The sequence below is a fragment of the Rhopilema esculentum genome, chromosome 12, assembly GCF_057945365.1.
Source record: "Rhopilema esculentum isolate cy_ngs chromosome 12, ASM5794536v1, whole genome shotgun sequence".
Taxonomy (NCBI): Eukaryota; Metazoa; Cnidaria; class Scyphozoa; order Rhizostomeae; family Rhizostomatidae; genus Rhopilema; species Rhopilema esculentum.
In genome coordinates this window covers 4,721,348-4,742,448 of record NC_142826.1, presented here as the reverse complement: position 1 = coordinate 4,742,448, position 21,101 = coordinate 4,721,348, and the positions used below count along the sequence as shown (strand labels likewise).

Sequence of the window (21,101 nt, the reverse complement as noted above, 5' to 3'; positions counted from 1 at the left end):
GCCAGATTTCTATCAGAACGTAACCATAGTAGTTTACAGTTTTCAACAAAAATGTTTCGCTGCCTCAAAATATCGAAGGAAGCACATTAAAATTTGATAATATTGTCATTGCTTCAACGACTGTTTTAGTCTGGCAAGGCATTCTGATATGATTTCTTTGTTATCCTTTAATTTTACCTTAGCAAGCCTGAGACCCGGCACATCCCAGCAAAAGCCATAATGCTAAGATATAATTTTGAGTAGGCTGTATAGTGAGTAGACTTTAATACAACCTGTGCAATTCGAAGACAAGTGTTTCAAAGTAAAATAGCAAACGGATGTCAAATTTCTTTGATGGCCTTTGCAGATATGGTACTCGATCCTAATATAGAGTATATTTTCTGCACAAGGTATCGTACACGCTTTAAAATAGAAAACTAACACCACGTGTCTTTTCTGGCATGATTTCTGACGGATTTCTAACGTTTAAAACCTTTTGAGTCATCCGCGATGATAAAGCTCCTCTTATGATAAATCTTTAACCAGCTTAGTTTACAAAAGGTTCAATGGCCTTTGGAGAAGTATCTCCATTTATATATGGAACTGAATGAATATCGATTGTATCTAGGTATACATTGGAGATAATCTGGACATTGCATGTTATTTTGATATCTGAATGCAGCAGGGACTCCGGTAGCCTGACTTACTGTAACATTGGCAAAAATACGTCAAATACGTCATATGCACAAAAATGTTCGTCACAATGTTATGTTAGAAGAAGACCCCTCTGGTGCAGGTGAAACATTGTTACCACCGTTATATGTAAGGAGAATGGCCCGATCCTGGTCATCATTATCCCTCTAATATTATAACCATCAATAAACTTGAGGTGTCAAGATTAAAATTACAAAAAAGGGGAATTATTCGATTTGAACCAGATCTAGACATTCATTTAGCAAGACAGTACAAAATCTTCTCAACTACAACTAACTAATTAAAAGCACAATGTCTAAATATCAGAATAAATATGTACGTTACAAAAACTGTTTGCTAACTGAATATGCCAATGAGTTTCAGATACATATATACACCGAGTCAGTATAAAACCAGCGATAATTTCAAGAGCAATCGACTAGCTACGTCAACTGAAGTAAAAGCAGCATATGTGGGTATTAAAATACTGGGGCATGGGGGTTATCTGGGGCAGAAGATTTTTCAACGCTAAAGCTAGTCGTGCGCAATTGTCTATATGAAATTTTGCAATAAATCGAATTTATTGTACTTTATACTGTAGATATAAAAGGGACAAGCTAATCTTCAATGCTGTAGATAATATCAAAGATGTTTACATAAACAAAATATAATCTATGATTAAGAAATAGAACCAACAGTTAACGACAGGTAGAAAAGAGCTGACGAGCTATACCTTTCACATAATTGGTTAAGGTGAACTAAGTTGCAAAGGTACGTGGATCTAAGTTGAAAGGCCGCGGAGCATATTACAGATTAAGGAGGCTAAAATGTTTTTGAGGGGCTAAACATGCTAAAAACCAAGAGCAGGGCGATTTTTGTATGGTTTTAAGTACATTTTAGTACTCGGTTTCCTTAAGCTTAAAATCAGAATATTTAGGCAAAGCTACATAGAAAGAAACAAATGAGTAACTCATACAGAAAAAGTGGAGTGTGTTTATTCAACTAGTATGTATAGAGCTTGTTATCGAATTTCTGATAGAAAAAACTGTTCCTTTCATTCAAAACGTCACAGAAGAGTAGCGCTTTACCACGAATTGGTAGCCACCGCAAAAAATTTCCAGTGTGCAAATAGGAAAGACGTACCAGTCGATTTTAATGTGACTGTGAATAAAAATACTATCAAAAAACCTAATGTCTCGCAAAACTACGGGTTACATCAATTTAATTAAAATCATTAGTAAATTCGTGGACATGTTACCAAAGAATAAAAACCTACATATTGAACAGTATAAAAATTTACAATCAATACAACGAAGTAGTAAAGCATTCTTTAATGCCAGGTTGTAAGCAAGGCCCTCTCTGTACATGACGGTGACAATGTTCCACTTTACAAGCTGGAGTCGTTATCTGGCCATGGATGCTAAAAAATGAAGGTCACAGTTCTAACAAAATCACCTTTTTATTTCAACTAAAAACAAAACTTTTGAAAATAACATAACAATAATCGAAAATAGAATCACAGAAATGTCTAGGTTAACCAGAAATGTATGAGTACAAACAAAACTAAATATGAAAAGCAATAAACCAACCTAATGGATCCTTAGAAATGTTTTTGGAACTTCTTTCCTTGTAATATTCCTGAAAAACGAAAAGAGATGAGAAATCTGATTTTTGTTCTGTTGTTGACAACGTGGGAAAAACTGCTTGCATGACAATAACTGATATACAAAAAACTTCGCAAATTAAATAAATATTGTTTAATTAGCATTCCTTATTAAAAATATTTATTGTTTCAGATTACGATTTCCTCTCCCTTTACAGCATAACCGCCTGTCTTTATTTTTATGGGAATTTGAATTACATACAAAGCCTTGCTTTTTAAGAACAGCAACAATTTTTTTCCAAAAGTTAATCTTAATCAAGCAAATTTTAATCAAAGGTAATTTCAAGACATTTTCCCAGGATATATAATTTCAATGTTCTAGCGAAAAACACGTTATTTCTTATTTGGTTCCCAACCTTCTGTTTTGATTTTAATTTCAGCAATTTAAACGAACTATTCAATAATATTTCTTGACAGCAAAGAAAAAATTAGAACTTTTGCCGTAAAGAGGTATTCGAAAACATTTCATACAAATCAGCTGTGTCAAGATTTTACTTGTCATCAAGCAAATGCTGTAAAATAACACTTCAAGGTTTTGCTGTAAATGAAAAGATTCCTTGGAATGCTTCAAAATACAGAATTCATAAAACAGGCCTTAAAAGTGTCTCACGAGAAAAAGCTTTTGGCTTTGGTGTAGCAGGCGAGCAAGGGGTTCCAGGCTCCTCCCTTGCAAGATTGTGTTTGTCGTGTTCGAAGGGGAAGGACAAAAACATGTTTAACGCGCTTTTCTTTTGCTCTAGGGTTTTCCTTATCAAAAGTAAATAAAACATATAAGAACTGAAACTTACAAGCTTCCATTTCAAGATGTTTATCCACTCATCAGCATCTCGCGGTGTACTGGCATAAAAGTGAAACGTTCGCCAAGGCAGTTGTAGACTAGAAAATATACGTGCAAAAGTAAAAAAAGGGATTTGCCAAAATTTGCTACAATTGGATATTGAGATTAGAATATAAATACGTTGAAGACGAGGTTTCAGAACCAACAAGGATATCACGAAAAAATATTCGCGGTTTCTCTTGAATTCAAAAGTTAGGGAGATTAGAGTAATTGGAAGGGGGCTGCACTTTTTTAAACTTTTTCAGCAGAAGCTTTAGAAAAACCAAAGAGACTTTTACAAAGGAGAATCATACGTAAAATATATTAGAGGGAGAAAGCTGAGATACAACCTATCTAAATATGAATTTCTAAACACCGAAGGATAATATGGGGATGGAATAAGAGCTGGGGGCTTGGGAATTTGTCTAGGCTAATAGAGGGGTTGCAAGATCATTGGAGATCCAAAGTTATGTCCAAAGACTTTCTTATCCTCTTTGAAAATTGCGACTATATAGATTAAATTATGACTAGATTTCGTTATCATTCATTATCGAATGATTGAAACATAAATTTAATTGTTCACGAGAAAAATGTTGCTAGTTTTTCATACGATTTGGAAATTAAACTTTCTTGACATGATTATCTAAACTCCCCACATTTAGATACTACACTAATAGGTTGTCAGTTTTTTCACAATAAAAATAAAATTAAGATTTCACCTAGACCGTCTTTAAGAGACAGAGAAATACTTTAGTCAAGATTTCTTTAACACGTTAACAACTTACTGAAAGCAATTCCGTTTTCCTGGCATTTCTTCCTCTGAAACTTCAATGCCATTTTCAAGGTTAATTTTTCTAATTGCTGTATCTTTCTGTAAAAGAGTTAATTTTATCAATTCGATGAAACAGTAAATGGATAATGGAAAATTGAAATTTAATGGCCATGTTACATATCAGTTAAGGCAAAGCAAATATGTAGATTCATACAACAACAGCATAAAAATGTAACACACCTCTCTTGACTTGAAATACATCAGTTCATTTTTTCTTAGAACAAACCATCGTTTTTTCCAATTCTGTAGAGAAAAATTTGAGTGTACAACAATAGACCCACAAACTAGAATCTACTTTAAAAGAAACAGCAGACTTATTTTTTGTCAATTCTGTACGAAATTTTTGGAACTGGTCAGCCTGAATTTGTCCTCAGTTCCTTATCAGTTTTTACGTCAGAGGAAAACCTTCTGGAACAAAAAGAAAAGTATGAAGGAATTTTTAGAACAGACTGTATGGCATGAAAATTATGCAACAGAGTCATTTTTTTTAAAAAGGAGAAGATAATAGGATATAGAATTAAGCATTATTATTTCTTTATCTCTTTCATTAAGAACTTGGCATACTGATCTGGAAAAACGAGTTTCTTATACACTATTTTTACAGTCCTTCATTGCCATATATAGCGAGGCCATCAATCAATTGCAGATTCTAGTCATGCTTATTGCATAATGAGATTTATGCTAGAATAACAGACTTACCAAAACAATGTTTACTAAAGACAAGGGTTATACCTGACCAATTGGCAAAATACTTGTAGAATAGAAGCTAAATGGAAAGTTTTACTAATAACTATGAAAGTTAACATTGGCATACATGAAGTGTAGTACTTTTGACAGTTAATGAGAAAGCATGACATTGTAATATTTTTTAACTGCAATTAAATAGACTTCTCAAGTAACACAATATCGGTGTGCAAGAGCAAAACAAAGGAAAACAAAAATTGAATTGTGGTAGCAATGGATGATAAAATATAATATGAAACAAGTTTAAAATTGTACAAACCTTCCTAATGGCACCAAGCTTTACAAGATATCCCTCTTTTGAAGCAATCTAGGAAAAAAATTGGTCATACTTTTTATATGGAAATATACAGAACAATGTAAAAAACTGGAGCAGGTATACCACTAGAAATTTTTATTTGAAGGAATAGTTCAAATCTGAATAAAAAAACTCACATGATAATCAGGTGGCTGATCACTAATACCTTGTTTTGAAAAAGACAAGGATCGTCCTGCTTCAGCATGTCTTGCTATGACCTCATATGAAATTGGCTCCTGTACATTGTTGTAGTATGGAAATTTCAAGGTTATAGTTCCCCCTAAAACAAGCATTAATTAAGTAAGAATATAATAATAAGCTTCACGTCTTTATATATTTATATAATATGCGTTGATAAAGTTAAAATAAACAATTGGTAAAAAGAATCATGAGACTATGTAATACAGTGAGAGGTGATACGAAAAATATGGACAAATAAAAATTCAAAAAATACATACCACTGTCTGTGCCAAGAACTGGCAAAGATGCAAAATGGTCTAATAATTCCTCTACTGAATAAAATGTTCCAATACCAAATTTATACACTTCACCATCAAAGGTTAGTGTAAAATGTTTCACAGATTTGGAGTACCTGCAATGAATTACTTATATTTGATATTGGGAATCCCTTAATACTGGGAAAAGAAACAAACTTATCTAATACTGTAAGCACAGAAAAGAAAAGTAGGATAAACTTAATATCTGAAGAAAGATAAAGGAAAAGTCTTGATTAAATAAATATATGAAAGTTAAACTTAATTAATGTTAAAAATATATATATATTGTCAGAAAATCAAGTGACTAATTGGGTATATATCTAAAACAAAGAAACAACCTTTAACATAAATAACATATCTAATTCCACAATGCCTGACAAAGCTGGTTAAAAAAGAATTCAAATCAAATTATAAAATCAAGCAGAAATGACAGACATTTGCTTAAAACTGTTTCATCTTATTAATTTTTATAATGCAATAGGCCACAAAATAAATCCTGGAAGATAACTTGACACTGGATACCTTACAGAAACAGAATAATTTCCAGGACACGTAGCACTATCTCTCAGGAGGTAAGACCCTTCAAAGGCATTTGTCAAAAGAAGCGCTTCTGCTGTATTTCTTGACATTCCTTTGTGAAACCACCTAAAATTACGAAAAATATATACTTCTGGTAAAGAAAATTTTTCAGGATCTTAGAAACAATGATCAGGTGCTAAACATAGCATTGCAAGCTATTTCCCTAAACCTTTGACTGGCGTGTAAACACATTATCAAAGTAGCAATTTACTCTTACCTGAAATTAATACAAAAAAAGAAAATGAAGAAACATTGTGTATAAGGTAGCAACATTTTCTTCTATTGCCACTCTTATTTACTGCTTGCCTGACTAGACCAACTTAAGAACGCAAAAATTTTTACCATTGCCAGGGTAGGCACTTGCTTTTGTGCTCAAGGGGGTTTCAAAGTCCCATTTGCATACAAAAGTGGTGAGGCATTCTTTATTTACCAACAAGTTTTGAAATTTGCCAACTAAGCACCTTTACATAGCAAAAAAACTCCTCGTTTTTGCAAAGAATTGGCTCAAGGGGATGTCACACCCCAAACACCCCCCCTATATGGATGGGCCTAACCATTGCAGCCATCAACAAACTACCAAAACTAGCTTTTCATGATGATCTTTCAATGCTAAAATACTTTATCTATCTATCATTCTATCATTGTTTAACCAGTTTAACAAAGTATATTTCCTTACTAACAAACAAACAAACAAACCACTGTACATAATATTGAAGTGTGGGTTAATAAAAAGAATTATTGGAAAAAATTTATCATTTTTAAAAAAAGCAACATCATAGCATTGGTTCTCCTAGCTGCCATTCAAGTAACATTGTATGGTCACAATAAAGAATGTCTCAGGCAATCACAGGAGTGATTTGAAAAATCTGTATTTTTAAAAAATAAAAAACCCAAACAATGTAGGAGATAAAAAGCATTTTTGTATAATGAAATAGTGCAATATAGTAGTGCAAACTATAATGAAAAGATAGTAGACATACCAGAGATCAAAAAGATAATTTGATCCCTTCAGAGATCAAAATAGTTCAGTGAAGAAACTAGAGATTGTACTTATGACTTAGTTTAACTGTCAAATCTGCAAAAGGTTTACATTCAAAACTGGTATTGTTTGAATAGATTGATACTGAGCAGGATTGAGTATCGGAATAATGCTAAGAGTGCAAGAAATAGTAGATTAATTGATAAAAACTGCTAGAAGATGCCACTGATCAATGATTAGATTGATGAAACACATAGACAAGCTTTTGTAGTGGGTTAAAAAAATGCAAATTCAGAATTTGGAACCCAAATGAGCATGATGTCAGAGGAAATGAATGGCAAAAGGGAGAAGTAGAATTCATGCTTTTATTGCTGGTTTTTTCACTTCTTGTCTGAATCTTACACAAAAACCAAGAGAATTAAGGTATTTTCCAGGAGGCCCAAAAAGAGAGGGACCAGGAACCCAGGGGAGTCAGGAAGTATGGCAATACAAGCCTTGATGAAGAAGATATAGCAGAAGAGATAACCAGTTGCATGGGTATGCTTTTTCAAACGTGCAATGACTCAGCCTTGGGTGATGGCTTGAAAGCACGACCCGATAGCTCAGTGGCAGAGCACTTGACGTATAAAGTAAGTGGTTGTGAGTTCGAGCCTTGCTCTGGTCGGTTATTTTCCCGCACTATCTTTTAGGAAAATTTTAATGGAAAATCATATCCAGTTGCCATTTATTGTGTATCTCCTTGATAATATCTTTGCAGAAGCACCTTCTCTTTAATGTCTTATAAATAGAAGGAATTGCCTACCAAACTATTCTAATTGTTCCATGAAGATCATATCATTTTCTGGTTACATCTGCACCTTCTATTGCTACATTAGTACTTGTATAATATTTTTAATGTATAGAACTGAATATTTTAAAGTTATAGGATATTACTGATATGATATGCATGTTAAATTTGTCATTAATGGTGCAATTAACTTGAACTAAATCAGCAAAAATTTAAGGGGGGAATCAAGGGAGACAGCGGTTTAGGGATATTAAGCACCATGGAAAATGTATCTCTAGCCACCACACAATAATTATTTTCTCACTTAAATGCAGCTGGGAAACTAGTGGCATAAGACAAGGAAGTAAAGAAAAACACACAGAAAAGAATCTGATCGACAGTAGAATCAAGGTGTGGTGATGATTACATTAATTTAAACAATCTGGTCAAATTTTACAAAAAGCATTTACATCAGGCTTTGCTGCTTTGACAGGGAAATACCTCATTATGTACGAATAATGAGTACATATTTTCTTTTGTGGGTACTAATCCAGTGTCATGCAACAAAAAACAGGATCACGGAAAAAAACCATACTGCCCAAGAAATGATGGCTTGAGTCATAAATTGTGGACATTGTAATTAGGACTTATTGCAAATAAAGCTAACGTCTACTTACGATATTTCCTCTAAACATTGTGGTACGACGACACCCAGATTGCGTTTTGGTCTGCCAACAGAGTTATTCCTTTGAAGGGAATTCGAACTGCATACAGAGCTTTTATCATCAGGAGAGTTTTCACCATCTCTGTAAATGCTATGGCCATCAGCGGATTCTACCTGAACAACGCGAGACCCATCCATTCCTTGCTTTTCCATGTAGTCACTGTGGAAGAATATGCTTTTTATCAGGCCATTTTACTCCTTCCATGCACTTTTCCTGTTGTCTCCAATTATAGTTTCAAAAAATTGTTTATCAAATTGTGGTGCAATTTTTCTGGATATATTTCTTTTTAACAATTCACCCTTAATTTATAATTGCCATAAAACCTTGGATTCAATATCTTCTGTACAACTTACAATCTCAATATATTTATAAACAAACAGAAGTTGCCCTCGCAGTGACATAAAACAGCCTCGTTCAAGACTGCCAACGAGCTCCCGAATGTGGGAATCTGGGCCAATTGTACCTCGTACTTTATATGGGCCAATTTACGCGGGGGTAATCTGTAAATACCATAGAGTTAAGAACTCTATGGTAAATACCAGTGGCGTGGTGCCCGGGGGCAGGGGGCAAGTGCCCCTTCAGCGACCAGGAACCAAGGGGCGCCAGAATCACGCGCGATCGGGTTTTAAACAATAATGCTTCAACTTTACAAATATACTTTGCCTTGTATTTTCAATAGAATTATTCTTCTGTTGGTATACTTATGCTCATGCTTTAAATAGATGTTAAATGTGTTAGATGTAAATGTTAAATGTAAAACAATATTGTTAAACGTGTTTCTAAATTTTGCAATATCTTTACCGTATTCATGTTGCGGTCTTTTCAAATGCAAAACAGATAAAAACTTTGGTACATAATAATAAAATATGCTTCTGGATAGTTTCTTATATCTCCATTGGGCCTAAAGTGACGTATGTTGTAGACATTATGAGTGCAGTTTCTGGTCATCCCTAGAAAGTTATACTTTCAAAATGTTTTCTTGCCGCCAGCCATGGTGGCGGCTCTCACTATAGATTTTTGGCGTAATGATACAGAAAGATTTACGAACATTTCCATGGATCCTCCTAGTTTCTAAATCTATGGCGTAAATATTTTAGATGAGTTTTTAGAGTTTCAAGAACGTCATATTTGTAAAATTTTTCTTGCTGCAAAACATGGTGGCGCCCTTTCATTAAACCCGTGTACCATCTAAACATTATGGCTTAATGGTAAAAGAAAGTTTATGAATACTGCCTAGGATCTTTCTTCAATCTCAATTGATAATGAAATCATTTAAGATACAGTTTCCAGCAGTCCCAATAACTTTTATAATTTTTCTTCCCGCTAACCATGGTGGTGGCCTTCGTGAAATCCTTTAACAATGATAACATTGTGTCCCCCCATTTTCAATCACATTTAGTCCGCCCTGACAGAGTTGTGCCATGGGCTTAACTTTAGGGAGCGCCAGAAAAGGTTGGTGCCCCCTAGCCAATTTGGAGCCACCATGCCACTGGTAAATACGCTCAGATTCAGTAGAAATATGGTGTCCCCAATCAACCAAACCTACCCCGAGGCATTCAAAGGTACTGTTAGGTGATCTCTTTACTATTTGCTGTTATCCAATATAATTTCAGTGGCAGCAGCATGCTCCGACAGGACATGAATGGGGAATTAAAGCGTTCCTTCCCTCCACCAGCTTACAGGTCCAGCCTGACCCGACTGGTACCACCTGGCAGGGTTCCCTAGCTTAGGGCTACGAGCGATGGCCAACGGCTAACTTGGCGGGAGACCGGCAAGGAGGGCGGATGAGCTACGACTCCAGGGGTTTTGGCAAGACACATAACACTCATTTAGGTACCAACACAAAGAGAATTGGGGATATCATTTTATTAGTTATTCTCTTTTTAAATTCAACTGTATTGAATGTACATTACATATGTAAAAATGATATTAGGTTGTTTCGTGTCTTAGGTTCTTCCTGACAATTTGACGACTGATGGCATAGCTTATCATTCGGTCAATAGGATGGTATGGATTGGATGTTGGATACACTGAAGGGTGAGCAACATAAATTACGAGCGATAGCGACACAAAATAGGCGCATATAAATGATATTGCTAAATGGCAGGGCTGTCAGAAGTGGGGGACTAAATGGCTGCAACCAAAGCAATAAGCATTGCCTAAAGGGGCAAAGCAAGAATTTCGAGCCCCCATTTTGACTCCGGGACAGGACAGTAGAAGAAAGAGTCAAACGAGAAAGTTGGGGAGCTAGAACATAACAAGAATGATCTAAGGAGATGAAACTCGACGGAAACAGATTCAGTTGACTCTTGCTATCTCGAACACCTGCTATCTCAAACAGAGTCCCATTTCTCCTCGTTTTCCAAAAAGGTTTTGTAGGCTTTCGCTCTCTCGAACACAAATACTTTCCCATGAGAGACAAACCCATCTTGAAAAATAATACGCATAGAAGATAGTCCGACAAGTTTGTCCGACAAAATGATAGTTCATTTCTTCAAACTGAAAAAAATATTAGTTGCGATGGACTTGTATTCTTTGGCCACGTCGAAAGTTTACTCGATTGCTATTTGTTGCAGCTAAACAGGAACTAAATTTGTCTGCCATGAAAAAAAAGAAAACTGTCTTTGCAAATCTGCCACCATGTCTTTGACGTAGATGTCTCAAAATTATGTCGTTCTTCTGTGTATCCATTGCTTTGTTGCTTTGCTTCATCGCCACTCTACCTGAAGAAGAGGCTCGTCAGAAGATAAAACGAGCTTCCAATAAGAGCTGTGTTACTCCAAATTGGCTCCAAACAAAGCATTTGCAAGAACAAACTACTAGATACGATGTTGATGAAAAGTGAAAACTACCAATCTTCACATTTCGCTGAGAGCCATCGAAGAAAAATGTACGGAACTAAATTCTTTGTTGTGTGAAAAATAGAATTTGGAAGAAAAGGATCAATGGGTTTCTTGACAAGGAGAAAATTAGATGAAATAAGAGCAAGAAAACTAAGTTCAAGGAAGAAAAAGGAGAATATCATTCTAGCCATTGGTCGGTTCGTCAGAATACTTATGAGTGCAGAAGCGGGGAAAAAGCAAAATAGAAAACACGGGATCATTATCAATAATGAAACTGACCAAGCAAAAAATTCGAGGGAACAAGAACAACAGGCAAAAATCCTTTTCGACTTTTGAAAAAACCACGGTTTTCTACGTAGCGAAGTATCTTGTGGCATAGAAAAAAATTGGAAATCCTTCAAGGTTCTTAATCATGTTCGTTCCTTGTCATTAATCCATTGCACAATTTTTTAAGGTTTTTTTAAATTTATTCTTTGATTAAAAATTGACTAAGATACAGAAAGAGAAAGGCCTGATGGATTACTGTTGTTTTGGCATGACTGGTAGACTTATATTACCACAATATTACATTTAGATGTCTTTTACAATATCTATGTTTCTGGTTATGCGGTCCAAACTCAAAAAGAGATTCTTGTGACATCATCCCGTTGAGCTCTGTTCTTTAAGCTGGAAAGCGATTATGAATTGCCGCCAAGATTCAGTTTCTGCCAACACGGAAAAACCGACAACACAGAAGGTCCTCGAGGACAAAATAAAATATCTTTTGAGAGTAGCAGGTGAAGGGAAAAAGATGCACACAATCGTTTACTGTTTCAAAAAAGCATACTCTGTAGGTGGGCACGGTAGTTGCGCGCTGCATAAAAATTTATCCGGATAAAACACTCTAGTGTAAACGGGGTCTTAGAAGACATTGCCATTATGCTTTTAAAGAAGCTCTATTTAGTCCCTCCCATTTAACCCTCCGCTCATTGGGGTGCTTCATGAGGGGTGCAACCATTAGGGGTGCTTCATGAGGCGAGGTATGTTTCTGGTTATGCGGTCCAAACTCAAAAAGAGGTTCGGAAGGTCATCGAGGAGAAAATAAATATCTTTGAGAGTATCTTATCATATTAACAAGAATGAGCAGGACACTTCCCCAATCCTGCATAGCTTCTCTAGCTTTTTCGCTAGCCACGCCCTTTTTTTTCGCACTAGGTTATCAATTTTCATCAACATTGCCATTAATTTCTGAATTTTGCAAAAATGTGCAAAATCAGCCTGTTATGACTACAACTACCGCTATCACTGCGCACTTTTACAGTTTATCACTGCACAAAATCGTTTTATCTCTGCACAACTGCACAAAGCGATTATCACTGCATCTTAAAATTAGGAATGGTCCTAAGACCATTGGCACGTCACATCCTCCACTCTGGAATATTCTACCAGAAAATTCGTAGTAACATGTATCTTTTCTTCAAAAAAGCACTACTTTTAGAGGGGGTACTTTTCTCAGCAAGCCAGGCCACAGTACAATATTTCCAGATGGAACTTTTAAACGGTACCCGTCCTTTGTATCATCCCAAATCATTTTTTGCTAAACCCTTTCGAAAAATGAGACTAGACGCAAAATAGAGACTGTTTTTCTCCTTAAAAAATTTCAAACTATAACACTACCGTGAATGCTCGGAAACAAATAGTGAAAGGTAGTACGGCCCAAGCACACATTAAACACCAGCACATAAGTTCGGGCCTCATTTGCCAAAAAGGTGCGTGAGACAACCTTCATTTGGCCCCATGTTTAAATATTCACCAAAAAGCACCCACACATGGCTAAATATTCTCGTTTTTGAGATAAAAAGTTGTTCAAAATTGCACTCTACTAGCTCAGCCTCAGCATGTTCTTAATTTGTTCTTAACTTTTGACCAATTTCGAGGCTCGAGTTCTTATAAAACTGTTCTTACAAAAAAAGTGTGTATCACTTCTGAGTCTTTTGGGGATTTAACAAACTTGATTCCTTTATATTTACGTAAGAACTACAATAATAATGGTAAGTTCAAGAAAATGAGCTGGTTCAAATGAAGCTGCATGGAATGGACTAAAAGCAAAAATTTTATAATACAACTATTTCCGCTAGTTTTCTTCATATAAATTTATAAATCATTTCATTCATACCAAATGCAAGTTAATTTTTCTGGCCTGGACTTCACAACTTCCCAGAAGCAGAAAAACGCTAAAAACACCTTTATTTGCAGCCTCATATTGGAAATTACTTCAAAGGCCTTTTTGCCTCAAACAGAAAAGAGAAGAAGCAAATGAGAAACTTCGTTCATACGAATTCAACGCTTTCTGCAAGAACATGCTCAAATTATTTCAAGGTTAACCAAGCGGTAAAGCGCCGGATGCCTTTTGTCACAGATGTATCTAACGAAATGCCAATTGCTACTTGCTATAGGGAAACTAACGTTGGCTCTTATTGACTGTCATTCCTTCCCTGAAACGAGGTCAACCTTCGACAATTGTCCTCCTCGCGTCGAGATGTAACAGTTTCTTTACGACCCCTACTAAATTCTTTGGAATTCAATCGACCTCCGAATTTGAAGTCAAAATTTTGCAACAGAATTTTTGAAGCAATTTTCAAAACGAGGCCATATGTTGAATTTGTAAATTGCGTGTAGACCACAGACATTGGTCCGCAGGGAACAACTTTGATTTTGTCAAACAATTCAGTTGAAAAACGAATTATATTTCTAGACTCAGAATCCTTAAAACTATGTTTCCTATTTTAACTATCAACAGCTTCAAAAATCTAAGATCGCTTTTACGGTAAATATCGTGTTCATTTTATAATTGACTGTGTGACCAAATGATGTTATTGGTTGCTTTTCTGAGAGTAAAACTTTTTGTAGACAACCTTCCTAAGGAAAAAGTAGTTAGAACCTGCTCTTTTTTCTGAAAAGCAACTACAAATCCTGACTAGACACAAATCTAGTACACAACACAAATTTTATTACTTTACTGTCCACGCTTTATACCAAGCCAAACGTTTGCAGTACTTCAAAGCTACTTGAATATTATTTGCATTTGGCCCGAGGAGTACAAGTGGCCCATTCAACACATATTGATGAACAATGGCATGTATGTATAAAGATTTTTTCCGAATTAGGCTATGTTCACATTGCTCCGTATTCATTTTTATCCGTTTTCGTATCGATCCGTTTTACCTGTTCACACTGCTCCAGATACATTTGAAAACGGTATGAAAACAATGAAGCGTTCACATTGCTCCGCTCTAGATGAAAAGGAAAACGCCACGAACTGGTTTACAGCACTTGCAACTGCTAATAAACTTTTCAAATAGCTCACTGCCACTAATATTCCTCCGAGTAGTATGCTAACTTTGAGTGATTTAGCCATGTTAAGAAAAGTTGTTCAAATTGGCGCGGTCTAAGTCTCCGTTTTCAAAGTGCGTTTTCAAAAGTCTCCGGTTTCAAGGTGGAGCAGTGTGAGCGCAAGGCACAAACTTTTTTCTCCGTTTTCATATTAATACGGAGCAGTGTGAACGGGGTCTTACATTCATTGAGAAAAGTCTCATTTCACACATTAAAATCAGTACTTATCTCGAGCATAAATTATCTTATAAATTTCATATTGCATTAAAATAAAGAAATTTCGAATTTATGAATGTCCGTTTTTTCATAGAAGTTGTTCGCCATTATTTTAACAGCTGCTCTTTATATTATCGACTAATTGATGGTTTAGTGGTCAAAAATAGTTTTAATAAAAAACCGATACAACAATTAATGTTATGAAAAAAAGTCGGCTACTGCTTCTTGAAAATGCATCACAGTACATCGCTTTTATTATGTTGGTGCCCTTTTTTATCTCACGCCTATTAGGCCTATCTGACAGGTCTTCAAAATGAGGTTTCCAGAGCCACATGGAGGCCATACAGAACGACAGGCCTTTGGCACCATCACAAAGAGAAGAATCCTTTTAAGACTATTTTTATGTTGCAGAGTTCCATCCTTATCTATGGAAACTTTTTTTCTTAGTTTGATATCAATGAAACTGGTATTAAAGTTGGCTGGTTGTGAAACCGATCGTTTTCCGAAACTAATTTTGCAATGAAAAACAATATTTTGACCGATCTGGACCACATCCAGTTTGGAAAACGATTCTTATGAACGCAGTTCATTTCTGAACAAACTATTTCATCAGATATAAGCACACGATAGAAGATCTTCTAATGTTTGCCACGTTACTTCTCAAATATATTCGTCCCAACGAATCGTGTCAGAGTGTCTTGAAGTTTAATTGTTATTATTCCAAGAGCAAAAGAGCTTTTCTAAATTAGTTTTAAAGTTTTTATTCGATTGCGCCAACAAAAATCTTTTGCATCCTCGATGTATTACAATCGCAACAGCTTTTTGCTCACTGCAGCATACTTCTGAACTTTCGCAAATAAAAATTAGCCAATTTACGACGTAGGTTTGAAGCACGATTCTTGATGACATAAATAACATTTTGCAAAATATTTGTACAATTTGTTTGATTGTTTATTATTCCATTTCACAAATAAACTCTAGAACAAAACAAGCAGATTGTTTTGCATGATCATAATGCTCGATCCCAAATTCTCCCCAGACTCATTGCAGCCGACAGATCTTGCCTTAACATTTCCATTTGAGAATCTAACGACTTCAATTGCATTTGAAAAATCTTGAAAGGCTGAAACTCTCTATTTATTTACAACAGGAGTGCCAAAGGCCCTCAGGCCACATCCGGTCTATGGTGAAAATTTCTGTGATCTTCAAAATTGATTGAGCTCACACTGCCTATTTCACGAATATCACTTTAGCTTATATATTTAAGTTATTAATTGTATTTTATTTCAATTTCTATTTATCATGTTTACAGTACAGTCAGCTTTGATTCATTCAACATATGGAGATTATGTTTGGTTGGTGAAACGGGTCATTTTACGTTTTGGACCTTTAGGCTGTTTGGGTTTACAAAGTAATAGCAAAAAAATAACAAAGCCATGCATGGAATTTAACTGTTTAATTGGGACATTTCGGGGCAGGAAAACCCAAAAGAACATAACTACTACTCTCTCAAAATATTGCAAGTGACTTTCCTCTTTAAATTCGCTACGACTATGGTCTGCTGAAGAGTCTAGGAACATGTTTTAGAAACAAGGCATGAACGGGAAATCTTTGTCCCCTAATACTTACGGTACCCAAAATGCGGATTCACAGACAAAAGGAATGCAGAGAGACGTCACACGAAAGAAAAAGGCAAATAATTAGTAACGTGATTATACACTCTACAAAACTACAAAAGCAAAAATAAGTAAGGTATATGAGACATGACGAATCCATGCTCTCTTCTGAGGCACCAAAGCTGTGTGTCTTGCAATACACGCGTCTTTCGTAGCACTGGGAGTCAGTCTGTTCTTAATAAATCCAGCGAACAAAAAGCCGCAAATATGCGTTTAAAGCTTAAAAACAACGAACGTTGATCGTGCTCGCGTCACACGTAACACAACACTTGCAACGAAAAGATTTGGACGCAAGGTTTTTACTTGGAAAGGAAGCGCAGGGACGAGCGTGTTCCAGTCGCGGAATCGCGCCGGCTTTTCTTTTTTCAATAGTTAAAACAATGGAGCTTCAAAACATACCGATTCGTTTAGGGTTGCGGATGAGAATAACTGGGACATAGGGGTAAGAGTGCTTGTTAAATATAGGATTCCTATATCTAAATAGCTTTTCTGTAGAAAATCTAACATGCAATCACCTTTTAAAATTTAATGGACCCAAGAAATTCAGCCACGTCCTTTTAAGCATCACCCGCGTCACTAGCAAGATTGAATGAAAGGCCTGCAATACAGACAGTTAAAGAGTTCAATAACGTGATATTTAAAAAATAATCAGGGGAACTTTCATTAACAATGCAAAGAAACGAGGACATTTATAATGCAATTCCCACAAAGGTGACAAACTGTTTAAATAACCACTGTCACAAATATGACTCAATTCGCTTAAAAGCATTTCCAAGACGCACCATTGTGTCTTTTACAGCAACAACGTGGGTACAGTCAAACTACGCATGGGCCCAAAACGACAAAAAACTAACTTACATATGAAAAAAGGATGACAGTTAAGAAGCAGAAACGGAAACCTTAGAACAAAGATAAGAAAAGAACAAAACATAAACATAAACAAAACAGGAATGGTATCATAACTACAACATAACAAAACTTTTGTTATTACTTAAAAAATTGAGTCTTTGATTACGACAATGGCACACGTATGTGCCAAAACACATACGTGTAAGCTCACAGTGGAACCTGTGCATTTGGGTCGGTCAGCACACTCCAGTCGGTGCCAATGCAGAAGCCGATTCTCTTCCTGTGTTCCAATTGCTTTCTCTCTTCTATATCTGCCCAGCGGACCTACAGGTTTGAATAAAGAAAAAGTTGAAAACTGGAAATTTGGTTAATTTGTCATTTTAAGATACTTTCCGTAATGTTAAAAAGAACAGCTGTCCTCAATTCGCTGCGATTGCCGATGCATGCCGACTATATAGGGTCTGTTCCACCCTGAACATGAATCTGTTCCATCAAATGCCTAGACATAGAGACAAAGCATGTCGAAGATTATGGAGGAATAGAAATGGTCGTAGGAAAATTTTCAGATCTAGCGCTCCACATAAAAATTCAAGACAGAGATGGCATACTATCACAAAACATACCAGCAGGAAAGATCTATGCACCAAATAAAAACAGGCGTATAAAGCAAAGCTTTCTATAAAAGGATGCAAACATACCCTTTTCTTTCCTATCCTCATATCCTCCTCTCTTTCATCATATGGATCATCATCATAGACGTCATAATCATCATCATGATCAAGAACTGATGTCTTCCTTTTGTTTTTGTCATGGCGGATACCGTCAAGTTTTGCTGTAAACCATTAACGGGATAAATATACTTTCATACGCCATTATTAACTGATTTTCAAGGCTTTTAATGTGTGTGAAAAACATACGAAAATATTATTCATACGACTAGTACAAATATTCTGATTGATGTATTTGAGAGTAAAAAAGGTAGCCATGATATATGTCCTTTTGGCAGCTATGAAAAGAAAAAAGACAGCAACACTGCAAAATGCTGGCAAACAAAAGTGATTTATATGGATGGCAATATTCCCAAGACAATATCTATATAGAGACTTATATGCGGTTACTAAAATTTTTGTAAACCCTTTACAATTGCAGATTTTAGGAAATCGAAGTATAGGAATCTTTGACACTGAATTATCCCACTGAGTTTTTTTTAATCTTGAGTTATCCCAAATAGTCTGATTGGCATCTTGTATCAAATGTTTATAGTTCTGTGACATTGCTTAGTTGTAGCTAGTTGTTTCACGAATAGATAGAGAGATTCATACATTTCTTTATTCCAGATCTCTATCCCTTTATTAAAACACTTTATCTCAAACTTATAGCCTTTCATAAAGAAAGTGTCAACTTACCTTGAGACTAGAAAAGCTTTTGAGCGAATTCCTACCGAAGTGTGTGAATAAACGCATCCAGTATGGGCAGCGTTTTGGCCATGGTTCTCAGCTCGGGTTTAAGGACGCGCAGAAAACAAACCGACAAATTGAAGGCGCATCGCTGCTTGCAATGGCATTAATGCTATTTTTAGTATCAAGCTGGTTGTTCGAAGTTTTTGAAACGGGGGATACAATACCTTTGAAAGCACTACATAAGCTTGTTCATAGATGATTTACTTTATTTTCAACACATTCAGTTACCGATAATGTATATACAATACATACCCAGCTGTTCATCTTTTGTCTCCTCCCATTTACTCTTCTTAGGAATATGGAAAGTGCCCTATCACAAAAACTCTACTTTAAAAAATGGCAAAATATCAGCAAAAATAATTGAATAAATCCCATGTGCAGTGTGTGAGATATAAGAATTACTCAGCTCCAAGAAATTGGGTTAAAACTCCATGTGGCCGCTAGATGAAAGTTTTTACTAGGTTCAGTCAATCTATATATCCAAACACAAATGATATTCTAACAACAAAATTATTCTATACTGTTGCTTGTTTTCAAGGGGAAGCAGCCCTGGGATCTCGCAGGCCAAAATATTTCTCTATATAAACTAGTTGAGCTACGACGGATTTAGCTCCTTATGTAGCATAAATCAGGAGGTTTTCGTTTATAATCTTGATCTTAATATTAGAACAGTGCTTGTATCTATTACTCATACATCCTTTTTTGTAAGAACCAGTAAATTTAAGTTCAGGGTGACTATTCTAAATTTTTTTGAAACTCTGAGGCTGGATTGTTCTTAATTTGTTCTTAAATTCATAGGGTGAGAGCAGTGCGATTGCTAGCTTTTTCGCTCTAAAGAGGTTTTAGGCCTCATTTGCCAATGAAGTGAGCGAGACAACCTTCTTTGACGGCAAGTTTGAATATTCAACGAAAAAGCAACAACACATGGCTAAAATCCTCGTTTTTGATTTAAAACCTTGTTCAAAAATTCCAATTTACAGTCAGCCTCAGTTTGTCCTAAATTAATTTTTTTGACTTCTGACCAATTGTGAAGAACAGGCTGTGGAGGAGCATCCTTTAGAGTGCAATTATTCTTGGTTATAAATAAAAATAAGGATTCCTACACCTACCCCCTACTCCTGTGTTATAAATACGCTGCGCGAACGCGACCATATCAGCTGCAAGCTGCCAGTATCCTACCTGCTCATCAATAAATTACTACCAGTGAAACTCGACCATAGATGGCTCCATCCCAAGTTAGATGAAGGCTTAGTTCCATCGGGGGGCTAGCTCAGATGGTAGAGCGCTCGCTTAGCATGCGAGAGGTACCGGGATCGATGCCCGGGTCCTCCACTTCTTTGATTTTATTCTTTCAAAATAATAGATTACTTGTATAACTGGCTCTTTGCAACAGTCATCCTTCAAATAAAAGATTCTCAAGAAGAAGGCAGTTACGCTGGATAGGCTGTTCGGTGGATTCTGCGTATTTTGCAATGAGTTCGGACAAAGATAAATTTAAAAGATAGATCCCTATATGCCGGTGCGAAATATTAGTTTTACATTCGTTTCATTCGTTACATTCGTTAAATTACAACGTATTGGATTCTCATTTTCATTTTGGAAATAAAGAATCCAACGTACATAATGCCCTCCACACAACTTCATTATTGCGTTAACTTTCAAGGCAACGCGAATTTTCAATCTCTCCATGCTTTGCCCTTGCGGGGGGAAGCTATAGACTATTTAAGGCTTTATGAAAGTAACTGAATTATTCGGCATAATTGAGTTAACCCTTTTTGGTTAATGCCAGAAAACAGTTCCTGTCTCGTATTTTCTCCTATGTGAAAACTAATTGCTCCCATCATGTTAAAAGAAAAATTTATCAACCATACCAGGTCTTCCTCATCGACATCGTCATCGTCATCCTCTTCCTCGTCTTTTTCTTTCTTCGACTCAGCTTCAACAGCAGGTTGTTCAACTTCCTCCATTTCAACCTTTAATTGAATCGCTTGTTTAAAAGCATAGTTTACATAAATATATACATGAGACATAACTAAAAGCAGTACATAAGAGAAGTCAAAACAATACTGACAATCTCTGGTACAAGAAATTATAAAAAATGAAACGGGAATATATA

The 21,101-nt window shown here is 35.8% G+C and overlaps 2 protein-coding genes and 1 non-coding gene across 3 annotated transcripts in view; 1 reads left to right on the top strand and 2 right to left on the bottom strand.

Moving 5' to 3' along the window:
* Window positions 1–902: 902 nt before the first annotated feature.
* On the bottom strand, window positions 903–17,275 carry LOC135681621 (dual adapter for phosphotyrosine and 3-phosphotyrosine and 3-phosphoinositide). The gene is made up of 11 exons (XM_065196193.2): window positions 17,192–17,275; window positions 8,522–8,728; window positions 6,043–6,165; window positions 5,482–5,615; window positions 5,161–5,303; window positions 4,988–5,035; window positions 4,165–4,227; window positions 3,938–4,023; window positions 3,124–3,211; window positions 2,262–2,310; window positions 903–2,092 (listed from the first exon to the last, which is right to left on the bottom strand). Exons 1-11 carry the CDS (start codon window positions 17,239–17,241, stop codon window positions 2,076–2,078), a joined length of 1,008 nt encoding a protein of 335 aa, XP_065052265.2. The 5' UTR covers window positions 17,242–17,275; the 3' UTR covers window positions 903–2,075.
* Window positions 16,698–21,101, bottom strand: part of LOC135681622 (uncharacterized) — an 18,592-nt gene continuing 14,188 nt past the window's right edge. The window contains exons 13-17 of the mRNA XM_089111889.1: window positions 20,857–20,958; window positions 19,238–19,295; window positions 18,224–18,357; window positions 17,725–17,849; window positions 16,698–17,274 (exon numbers count right to left, since the gene is read on the bottom strand). Of these exons, the coding sequence (XP_088968015.1) occupies window positions 17,733–17,849; window positions 18,224–18,357; window positions 19,238–19,295; window positions 20,857–20,958 (411 nt within the window). The 3' untranslated portion in view covers window positions 16,698–17,274; window positions 17,725–17,732. The remainder of the gene's footprint in view (window positions 17,275–17,724; window positions 17,850–18,223; window positions 18,358–19,237; window positions 19,296–20,856; window positions 20,959–21,101) is intronic.
* On the top strand, window positions 20,245–20,317 carry Trnaa-agc (transfer RNA alanine (anticodon AGC)). Its single transcript has one exon. It is a non-coding gene; the product is annotated as a tRNA-Ala (tRNA).